This window comes from Poecilia latipinna, unplaced genomic scaffold (assembly GCF_001443285.1).
Source record: "Poecilia latipinna isolate Pla-1442-1.1 unplaced genomic scaffold, P_latipinna-1.0 Scaffold85, whole genome shotgun sequence".
Classification (NCBI taxonomy): Eukaryota; Metazoa; Chordata; class Actinopteri; order Cyprinodontiformes; family Poeciliidae; genus Poecilia; species Poecilia latipinna.
The window spans coordinates 492,080-503,479 of record NW_015112701.1 but is presented as its reverse complement, the minus strand read 5'-3'; the positions used below and the strand labels follow the sequence as shown (position 1 = coordinate 503,479).

Genomic DNA, 11,400 nt, shown 5'->3' with positions numbered 1-11,400 from the left:
ATATATATATATATATATATATATAAAATACTTGCTGAAAAAGCTAACTTTTCGGTTATCTAATTTATAGCCAGGTGAAACTTGTTTTTCAGAGGTGCGATTTATTTTTCGCCAGTAGGTGGCGACAAATCTCATTTCACCCTTTTCTGTTTCTCTTTTGACCGTTCCGTAACTATAATCATATTCATATTCATCAGCGTGTTTCTCCATTTTGATGGCTGAATAGGGAGCTACCTCTGGTCAAGAGGAAAAAGCAGAAGTGAATTGTGAGCTGGTTCCGGTTTGGTTGTTTAGAGACACCTGTGGAAAGCCAGTGAGGTTAGTTCCTCTGAGCTGCTGAGGAGGAACCAGATGGTGATGGTGATCAAATCGCTCTCACCATCAGCATAAAAAAAGAAGAAGAAATAAAACAAGAAAATCAGTTAAATCTCAGAAAACACCACAAAGACTGTTCTGAAAGTATAACAACATTTTAAGGTGATTTAGTCTAATAATTTATTGGCGCAAGAGTGAGAGTTTTACAAGAGGAGGGCGGGGTCAGGGTCGGCTGGGGCGGGCGGTGCTTTCGGTCGCCCATGCCCCCTTCTGCCCTCTCCACTCGCTGCGGGGGGAAGAAGCGTGAACTTGAACGCTACTGCCTGCTTTCCACCCGCTCAGCGCCAGTCCAGGCGGAGGCCAGCCAGCTAGTCTTGTCTTATCAGTTCGTCCCCGCCGGTGGAGTCTCGGTCAGCTTATCGGAGCCGAAGCAGCTGGACGGGCGGGGAGGGGGGTTCTGCTTTTTAGGGGGGTTTGGGACCCAGAAAGGTGCCCGACAAGGCGTCGCGATGTCCAGGCGCAAACTTGGGAGCCGACCGCAGCACCTGAGTGCGATTCAAGGTAAGCCAGGAGGGAACACGTTGGAGTGTTTTTTTTTTTCTTTTCTTTTCCTTTAAATATATTTTCGTAAAAACTTATTAATATCCGGCTTGTGTTTCGTTGTGGTTCAAACTTACGCGCTTATTTGTATCCAATTACTAATAAGCAATATTAAACGGATAATTGATTCGCTGGCAATTCTCAGACACGAGGGTCACATCCTGAAAGTGTGTTTTGTGTTTAATTTGCCGCCGGTGAAGTGTCGTTTGAACGTGTAGCGTTGGAGTTTAAAGGGACATGTTTGAAGAAGCGCTCGGTTTTAATGTCCGCGTCGTTTGTCCTGGTGAGTGTCGGTGTTGTTGCTGCAGCAGTTCCCACAGAGGAAGGACCGGTTTATTGGCTCTACTCAGAGGCTACAGGTCCGAACAAGATTATTAATCAAAACGGTTTTCAGAAAGGTTGGTTTCTTTAAATAATAATAATAATTGAAAAAAAAAGACCCGCACATACACCGGCTCCTCAAAACGAGTCCTCCTGACGTTTTTAATTAAAAACCCCAATTGAAAATAAAAACCAAAACAACATAAAAGTGAACTTATTTCACATTATTATTACTTTTATAAGCACAGGGAGGAAATGAAGACGGGGAGCTGAGAATCATTTTTTACAGTTCTCCACTGCAGACCAGTGGTGCGTGTCTGCTGTGACCACAGGCCCTGACTCAACCCTGTATAGTGTGTGTGTGCGCGCGCGCGCGCACGGGCGGGCACGCACTAGTGCGGGCATGCGCGTGTAACCGCGCCTTGCAAGTCTGCACAAACAGCGCAGGCCTGAAACAGGAAAGGTGACATTTTTGAGTAACAACCGCTGAGATCCGACTTCAGACTGTACTGTCTGTACCTGTCCTGTACGGACAGGCTGCCCGGCCTGGGCAGGTGGATTCAGGTGTGCCCATGACCGGTGTTGAGCAACAGACTCCTGACCCCCCACCTCCTCCTCCTCCTCCTCTCTCTCTCTACCTGAGCTGTGTGAGTTTACTCAAGCTCTTCAGGGGGTTTGGTTGAAGCTTTGTCCACAGACGCTCTGTGGTTGTATTCAAAGCCGAGGACCACATTAGATTTGTCAACTTGTTACCCTCCTCCCTCAGTACTTGGTGTGAACACAGGAAAAAAAAAGAAAAAAAGACGTGGCTGCTCTCTTATCTCAGACACCTTCAGTCACTTTTTTTTCTCTCTTTTATTGCAATCCACTTCCTGTTGAGAAACTCCCGCTGCATGTGGCTGGTAAGGCAACATTTTCTGTTGAGTGAAAGGTGAACGCCTCAGCCGCGATCATTCACTTTCTTCTTCTTCTTCTTCTCTCTTCTTCTTCTTCTAGTTCAGTCATCTCTCTACCAGAGGGCGAGTCATTTTATTAACAGGAGGTTTGTGCTCTGGTGGACCGTTGGGCTCTTTTGTGCTGCACCCAGCCGGAACGAGCACAGATCTGTAACTGGTTTTTAAAGGAAGTGGTCAGCGTTGGCTGAGCAGATTGGCCTCGTTGAGCTTATAAGTGAAACTAGCACTTTCAATCAGCAGGCCTGTTTGTTTGTTCCATTGAGGTCAGCGCTGCTCTCTGTCTGTAATTTAGAGGAGCGCACCAAAAACCGTGGCTGCGTGCAGCACTTAAAACCCAACTTCATTTAGAAGTTAATTGAGACGCCCGGCTTTGTAGTGGATCAGACTTCAAACGACGAGAGTGAAGTGTTTTCTGTTTACATGCTTCTAACGGGGAAAGATTTACGGTCATGAAAATGCACCGATCTCGACTTTTTTTTTTTTGAGGGGGGGGGGGGGGGCAATTATCTTCCCTCTGTCAGAGTCTCGATAGACGGATAAGCTTTATGGTACAAGCTGTCTGTGGGTCAAGACCAAAAGTGATGGGAGTTTGGCGTTTTTGATGCGTTTTCTTTTATGACCTGCAAATCAGAGCCAGCCAGGAAATAATGTGATTCAGATGAGTTGGGTTTGGGGGGTTGGTTTGTTTCTAATGCAATTATAAAAACATCATGTCAAACCAGAGTTGTCAGATGTCTGGAATGATCTGTTCAGCGTAGGAAAAAACAAAATAAGTTGAATTTTAAAAGCTTGAATTTGTTTTTATTACATTCAGAAGTTTAAGCATAATCCAGGAATGTTCTTTACTCTGCTTAAGAGAAGTATCCATCACACCCCAACACAAATAGTGCACAGTTGTGAAGAGGAAGGAAAAATTACGCTTGGTATTCCTTTTTGTTTTCTTTGAAACAGAAATTCATCGTGTGGATTTCTTTAATTATTTCATCTGGGTATAAATCCAGCTGATCTATGAAAGCCTCAGAGGTTTGTTGGAGGAAACGGGATCACAAAGATGGTCAGTGAGCCACATGGAGAGAGATGAAGCAGATTTAGGTCGTGGCACAAGATTCATAGTCCTGAAAGTCTCAGTGAACGCCGTTCGATGCATCACCTCAAAACCAAGACGTGGCCGTCTGCACAAGCAGCCCAGAGGCTCTGGGTAACTCTGGAGGAGCTGCAGTGCTCCAGACATCTGGAAACACTGCCAGGAGGAAGAGGGAGTCCAGTCAAAGGACAGAAAACATGCGGAGGAAACTGCTTTGGGCAAACAGGACAACATTTTGTGACTGGGATGCAACAGCATGTGTGTCGGAGATGAAGAAACCTCCCCCGGTGTGGTAGTGGCAGCATCATGCTGTGGGGATGTTTGTCCTCAGGAGGGAAAGGGAAGCCGGTCAGAGTCGATGGGAATATGGATGGAGAGACCGCTTAAGGTTTGAAGTCTGTTTGAGTTTGAGTGAGTTTTCATTGTATTTTTTACGAAGTGAGCAGAAAATTCATTCTAATGTTCAAAGCTGGTAAAGACGTAACATAGAACACCTGCATATAAATACAAATACAGGAAGCAATTTTACTTTCACTCAATTATGCAAATTCTGCTTTTTCATCAAATGAGGTGTGAACACTTTTCGTAGGCCTCTGCTGGTTCAAATTCAAATTCCTCTGCTCCTTTTTGTTCTTCCTCAGATGTCTGTGATATGGAGGAAGCTGCCGACCCGCCAGGCGACCACCACCTTCCTCCTCCTCCTCTTCCACAGGTCCGAGCCCCAGAGGATGACCTCCTGACCTGTGGGCAGTGCAGCCAGGCCTTCCCCCTGGCCCACATCCTTGCCTTCATCCAGCACAAGCAGGGTGGCTGCGTCTCAAGGAGCCCGGGCTCCGGGGCCACGCCCCCATCACCCGCCGGTCGAGCCGGGCGCCAGCGGGTCGCCGGTGTGGAGCCGCAGCCCGGCTTCATCGAGCTCCGGAGAGGGGCTTCCAGGGGCCGGTCCTGGGGGGACGAGACCGGCTTGAGCGTGAAGGCGGAGCTCAGCAAACCAGGTGAGGCCCCACAACAAGGTGGCAGGTTGCTAACGACTGAGTCTGTGTTTTTGTGTTGTTTTTTTTTTCCAGTCATCCTTTTATTCAGTTAACAACCGCTCCTCCTCCCCCTCGAGCCCAGCTCATTAGCTAGCCGTTGCCATTAGTGCACCCGCTTGAGTTAGTGACACTCGGGCTAATTGCGTGGAAAGGATAGGCGTCAGGAACATTCAGAGGGCACCGCGGGTCCCCCGGGGCCCTGCGCCGAGCACCTGAGCTCCTTCCCGTCTCCCTGGCTGTCGGCCTCTGAGGCGGAGTGGCCAGGTAAACATGTCTCTTCCTGCCTGTCATCCATGATGCTCCGCCTCGGCCAGCGGAGTGGGTCTAACGGCCCCGCCGGCCGCCATGACACCGTAATGGAGGACGTTGCGTCAGCTCCTCAGCTGTCTCCTACCGATCAGCCCCGGGCTGAGCCACCTGAGCTCCTGGGAGCCTCCTCCTCCTCCTCCTCCTCCTTCTGCCTGTTTTCAAAAGGACGATCCCATCTCGTCTCTCTTCTTGTTCTGCCTTAAACTGTGTGTGATATGCCAGCAGCCGCTCTGTCTTTTTCTTCGCTAAAGGCTGCTTTTCTACGCTTCTCCAGCAGCGTCCTTTAGCGAAGACGAAGCAAACATGTGACTGCGGCCCAATACAGTCTCACGGTGCGGTAGATCAGAAATCCCTGAATCCTCATTAAAATCCAGCTGAATAATTTTATGTAGCAAGATGAAAACAAGGTACCACTTTACAAAAAGGCTCCTCTTACAGATGGCTAATAAATAGTTCATAGATTCATCTGTAATCAGTTTTTATATAATTAATAACTGTTTAGTATGCACCAAGTAAGGATGAGAAGGAAACTTTGTGCTAGAAAATTATGTTTAGAAATGCTTACTGTGCTTCTGAGTCAGTCTGAAATGTTTAGTATAACAACTCAAGATAAAATATTTAGGTGAACAGATTTGACTCCCCATTTGGCAAAAAAACGGTAGATTTTGTTGCCTCCTCCGTCTTAATTAATGCATAATAAACAGTAATTAATGATTTATAAAGAGTTTAGATATGAATTAATTACATATCCATGAACTACTTATTAGCTTTATGGTAAAGTGGCACCAAGAAAGTTTATAAGAGTTGATGGATTTCCTCGCAAAGGTCAGAGGTGTCGGGTTGTGAAATGAACGTTTGTATCTCAGGTACGAGCGCCCCATTGCTCTTTTTCTTTTTTCTTTTTTTTTTGTTAAACGCTCGCCACACGTTGGCAGTTCCTTCCTTTGTGTCAACGCTCAAGAGGACGCATGCATGCATGCAGCGTTTCCGTTTGTCCAAACGTTCACCTCACTGCGAGTGGGTTTGCAGCAATGAGTAGCCCACAGGACAACGGTGAGGGAGCAGAGGGTGGTCAAAAAAAAAAAAAAAGGAAAAAGAGCATGACAGGTTGTGCATAATGCAGGAGATAAGTTTGGATTAAATTTTTATCCATGTTGGTTCAGAGTTTGACATTTTACATGCGTACCTTGAGCTAAAACGCCGGGTGTGCGGAGTGACCTCGTTGCAGAGGTTTGACTCCTGAAATGACTGCAAGTGAAAGAGCAAAAAAAAAAAAAAAACGACAAACGGCAGCTCTCTGTTCATTCAGAGCCTGATGGAGGAGAAAACGGGGGGATGGATTACTGAGCAGCCGCGTGCATCTGTCTCATTCCTTTTTATTTATTCTCCTTGTTTGTTTTTTTTTTCTTTTTGCGCCTTCCCATTTCCTCCCCCGCATCTTCAGCACACTTTCGCTTTGCCCTCTTTCAATCCCCCTCCTCCTTCTCTTCTTCATCTTCCTCTCTCTCTCTCTTTTTTTCTCTTTCCTCCGCCTCCCGAGGGAGAAGAGATTCTGCCTGCTGCTCGTTAGTGCTCCCAGCCAATCTGCATTTTTAATTAGTAGTTATTGCTTCTGCTTAATATTCAAGTGCTACCCTGGGCCAAATGGGAATCCTTACAAAAAGAGGAGGAGTGAGCAGAGGAAAGCGAAACCGGCCGGGTATTGTGTTTCTCTCCAGGACCCCAAGACAAAAGCCGCCCCCCCCACCCTCCTCACCACCTCCTCTTCCTCACCCTCACCCTTAGGGAAAGATTTGGTGGGGTTTCTTTTTAGGGGGAGTCGAGGTTGGAGGATGGGTCTAGAGTACAATTCGAAGGGGTGACACATTTTCCTGGTGTCTTTTGCCCCCCTCCGTGCTACATTACAATCTTTTTTATCTCATTCTCTCTTTATCTCCCGAGCCCTGACCTACCTATCTCTCTGTTTATCTTCCCTCCTCTCGCTCTTCTCTCTCTCTCTCTCTCTCTCTCTCTCTCTCTTTAAGGAGTATCTCAACTTCTCCTGGCTTTCTCCTCAGGCTAGGTTAAAGGACACGAACACCGCAGCTCCTCTCATCTCCAGACAGAGGGAGGGCGACGAGGGGGAAAAAAAAAAAAAAAACGAAACAGTTGCTCTCTTTTTCATCTTCAATCTCCTCCCCTCCTCCCCCCCATCCTCCAATAAAATACAGAAGGATTTGACTTGAGGAAACATGAAAGAGGCTTATACCAGAGTCTGCTTTGAACCTCTCCAAAGAAAAAGTGTTTTAAAAACAGTTTTCCCTTCAATTTGGGGATCTTCTCGCCAGTTCTGATTTATGCAGAAAGGCCTCATTTGTCAAGCAGGCTGAGTCAGAGCCCGATTTGCATAAAGCGTTCGTTTTCTGCATTCTGCTAATTAGCAATTTGCAGCTTAATTGGCGCGCTGCTCTCAGTTAGGAGACAAAGCTATATAAAAATATCTCCAGATGTACTTTGTTTCACTTCTCCCTTCCTTCGTCCAGGTGAGGTTCTTCTTCGCCCCGCTCTCCGAGATTTGGCTTCAGCATCATCCTCGTTCTCGTGCACAGCTTTCATCAATTAAAAATGGCTGCGATAAATATTTCAATGTCCCTAAAAGTGGTTGTTTGTAGCGATGAAACCAAGTAATTCTCAACTCTTCTGTCTCACCTTAGGTTGAGTTTCACATATGAGCAGTTTGTTGCATTGCCATGACATGTTTTTTTATTTATTATTTTTTTGCAACCTCCCTGAATCTATGCTAATCAAGCCTTCTGGTCTGAAAAGCGGAGCCCATATTTAGTTTCCTCCTCCAGATGGGGGTGATTTCTCTTGATTTTAAAGAATAAAATTAGCAAAAAACAAACCAAAACAAACATTTTTGACCATGTTGCATTTAATACTGTTTTAAAATTTACAGAATTTTGAACGTTTTAATACTTTTAATGCTGAAATCGTAATGAGCCACAGTCAGTCTTTACGTATGGAGTGCTTTTTATGCACAACAAGTCCAACATGGAGTGATTCAGATCAAATAAAAACAATAGAAAATGGAGAATTTCTATTGGTGGGGTTGCTCTGATTCTTTGCCTGATTGAAACTCTGAATTCGGCTCACCAGGACAGAGATCCAAAGCAAACCTTCAGGTCGGCCTCTGAACGACTGAGATAACAAATGTTTTTGAAGGCCTAGTTAAAGTCCAGTTGAAAAGCTGTAACACGACCACAATAGGACGTTCAGACTCAAAACGAGCCTTTTGTTTACTCTGCTTGATATAAAATGTGTGAATAAGTTTTTACAATGAGATTTGCTATCCACAATGACCCTTAACCTTTCAGATTATGCTTGTTCTGTGATTTTTGTTTGTGCAAGGTAGTTTCTGTGTCAAATTTTCTATATTTAAGCCAGATGATTTATTTGGATCAAACACTTGTTAATTCAGTTGCATCATAGTTTTTGTTCATGAACACTGCTTGTATTGTTTTTGTTTTTTTATGATGACGTAGACCAAATTAGGCTGAAGGGAAACAAACAGTTTATGAAAACGAAACATGATGTTCATCTGCACTGTTGCAAAGGAGCAGCTAATTCACTTTCTTAGAAATTAACTGCTCAGTTTACAGCTCCGTAAAGTTGCTCCCAAGTGGACATTAATCTTTAATTTTCTTTCCCAGGTGGAGCTCAAATGTTTCAATAAACATTTCACTGTATCGTCCGTCCACTAACTCGGGGTTTTTCTCTTCTTGCAGGATGCGAAGAGCCCGCCTTTTTCACTTGCTTTCAGTGTGACGGCGTGTTCTGCTCGGCGTGGGCGCTGCTCCAACACGCCCAGCACACGCACTCCTTCAGCATCTACCAGGAGGATGAGGACGACGACACCTACATGGGAGGAAGAGAGGGTCTGAAAGAGAACAAGTCCGCAGCAGCCGTTCTGGACCCGCGCCACCTGAACCAGGCTCTCGCCTCCGCCTTCCAGCCCACCGCCCAGTGGCGCTCGCGTCAGAACCAAGCTAGCCTCCAGGCCATGAACTTCTCCGTGCGACTCCGGGAACTCGCTGAGGGGAACAACACAGGCCTCAGTTCCCCCATGGCGCCCGTGTTGTCTCCGTCCTCGTCTCCGCCGGCAGCGTCGACGTTTCCTCAGCCTGGCGCCCTCCAGGCTGATTTTCACTGCGAGCTGTGCGACCAGAATTTCCACTCGCTGCGCGCCCTGTCTGCCCACCGCCGGACTCACGCCTGCGACAGGCCCTATCACTGCGGGGTGTGTGGGCAGGCCTTCGCTCAGAGCGGGCAGCTCGCTCGCCACATCAGGGGCCACCACCGGGAGGCTGCAGGCGGAGGAAGTGGGTGCGAGTCGGTGGAGGCGGTTCTGGTGGAGGAGGATACTGGGAGGCAGGGGGCCCGGGGAAGGCTTCAGGGGCCAGGGATGATGGGAAAAGAGCTGGATCTGACCCTCCCCAAGCACCCGACCGTAGCTTCAGGCCTAATGCTGTTGAACTCCCATCTCAGACCACCGGACAGGGAGCTGCTGAGGCTCTACCCAAACCACAGGGCCGGAGGCGAGGAGGCGGCGGAAGGGCAGGGGGAGCCGCAGCCCGCGTCGCCCTGCGCCAGCCCCTCCGAAGGCTCCCTAGAGAGCGGAGATACGGGAGGAAGCGGGGAGAGCGGCATTGCCAGTGGCAACTGCACGCCCAAACGCCCAGAAATGGGCGAGAGAGCACGGGGGGTTGGAGAGTGGGAGAACGAACAAGGAGAACTCGTTGAGAGGGAGAAGGAGTGGGCCTCCGGCGTGCAAGAGTGGCAGAGAGACTTTGAGCGGCGAAGCGCCGCAGGAGCCGCCATCGCCGGCGCGAACGCCAACTCCACTCCAGGTCCCGCTGGGAAGAAGAAGAAAGATGAGGCCTGCGAGTTCTGTGGTAAGCAGTTCAGAAATAGCAGCAACCTGACCGTGCACCGCCGAAGCCACACGGGTGAGCGGCCGTACCGCTGCGGCCTCTGCAACTACGCCTGCGCCCAGAGCTCAAAGCTGACTCGCCACATGAAGACCCACGGTGCCCAGGGGGCCAAGGCCTCCTTCCTGTGCCAGCTGTGTGCCGTGCCCTTCACCGTGTACGCCACCCTGGAGAAACACCTGAAGAAGGTCCATGGCCTGAGCCACGCCAACGTTGGGGCGTACGCGCAGGCCAGCGCCGCAGATACCTTGGCCGCTTTGAGAGCGGGAGAGGAAACGGGAGTCGGGGTGGTGAAGATGGAGGAGGATGAGGTGGGTCTGGAGAGCAAGGCGCAGGGTTACGCAGAAAAAGACATGAAGGTGGAAGAAGGTAGAGGGAGTCCAGCAGCAGTGGAGGATCTTCCACATGAAAGCATTGCTGAGGCGAGCCTAGCTTTGGCTTCTGCTCACTGAATCAGGTTAAAGTGGCGGAGACGCCGCATGACTGTCAGCAGCAGGTCGCAACAACCGAGGCCCGCTGCAGCCAGCAGTTATTCATAATCGACAGCAAAGCTGCTGGCTGAAACTAAGTGCCTACAGTTCTTCAGACCACAGAGAAAAACAAGTCCGTGACATTCAGCAGGGAGATTACCATACCTCGTGAACAGGAAGTGCACTGCCGCAGTCCACACCAACACAGGAAACTGATCACCATGCTGCAGCGCAAAATGCAAGAGAACAAGAGCGTTTCATGTCTGTATCGACCCACTGGACAGATGGCGACGCATCAACCCAATCAGAAGAGATTATGCTGTGTAAAAAAAAAAAAAATTAAAAAGCAATATAATGCTGTTGAGCACTGATGAGTGTGGAGAGGTCAGATCATGCTGTTCTCTGTGGAGAAGACCTTTTAAAGACTTTGGAGCCGCCGCAGGGCTGAAATGAATCCAAACACTGTCTGCCTGTAGTTTGTCACACACTTTTTAAAGCCGCTTGCTTGTCACAACACTTGTCACTTAATGTTTACAAGTCCCATGGGGCCGAGCGAGGCTGTGCTCCTGACTTTGTGAATAGATGCTGCAGTGGATGTGAAAAAAAGAAAAAAGTTTACACACCCTTGTCGAAACGCCAAGATTCTGTGACCTAGAAATGATGAGACCGTGACGAATCATTTAAAAACACGAATGGACGTGTTGGAGGGCGAACTGCAAAACTAAAAAAGGCCCAGTAGCCTGTTTGTGCACCCCCAAATTAAAAGTTTGAAGCACTTTTTAGTTCAGTTTCAACATTCAGTCTGAATTATTTGACATGTCATTTCCACAGCTCTGAACCCCCCTCAAATTGCTTTAGCTCTGAACTTTGACTAAACCGTTACTCGAGCTTTCTGTTCTTCTGGTGGAATCGTTTTAGTGGACTCTTGACTCGTGAATGATAAAACCCATCTTCACCATTGTAGCAAACACCTGAAAAAAAGTGACTGGTGCCCATAGAAGACGAGTAACCCCCAGAGCATGATGGTGCCACCACCATGTCTCTCCATGGTGATGCTGCTGTTTTGGTGCCAAATCTACATTTTGGAATCAGGACCCAAATCTTTCACTGTGGTCCCATCACACTTTTTTACACACAGATTTGGGTCAGAACTGGATGTTTGGAGAAAAAACGGGGTTTTCGTCCGGCAAACGTGAGGTTATTGTCCCAGTCAGTTCAGAGGTTTCTGATGTTGCTGGCAGCATCTGGACCAGATTCAACCTGTGACTCCAATAATTTCCAGTCAAAATAATTATACCCCCCCCCCCCGCTTCTGGAATCGGTTTGGTTAGTTACCCGCTT

The 11,400-nt window shown here is 48.0% G+C and overlaps 1 protein-coding gene and 1 long non-coding RNA gene across 2 annotated transcripts in view; one reads left to right on the top strand and one right to left on the bottom strand.

Moving 5' to 3' along the window:
• The first annotated feature begins 537 nt into the window (after positions 1–537).
• znf296 (zinc finger protein 296) lies at positions 538–10,406 on the top strand. Its single transcript, XM_015021754.1, has 3 exons — positions 538–876; positions 3,918–4,271; positions 8,387–10,406. The coding sequence occupies exons 1-3, from the start codon at positions 576–578 to the stop codon at positions 10,039–10,041; spliced, it is 2,310 nt and encodes a 769-aa protein (XP_014877240.1). The 5' UTR covers positions 538–575; the 3' UTR covers positions 10,042–10,406.
• LOC106939378 (uncharacterized) overlaps positions 4,804–11,400 on the bottom strand; it is a 16,407-nt gene continuing 9,810 nt past the window's right edge. Inside the window, exon 3 of the long non-coding RNA XR_001422828.1 lies at positions 4,804–4,817. This is a non-coding gene — a long non-coding RNA (uncharacterized LOC106939378). The remainder of the gene's footprint in view (positions 4,818–11,400) is intronic.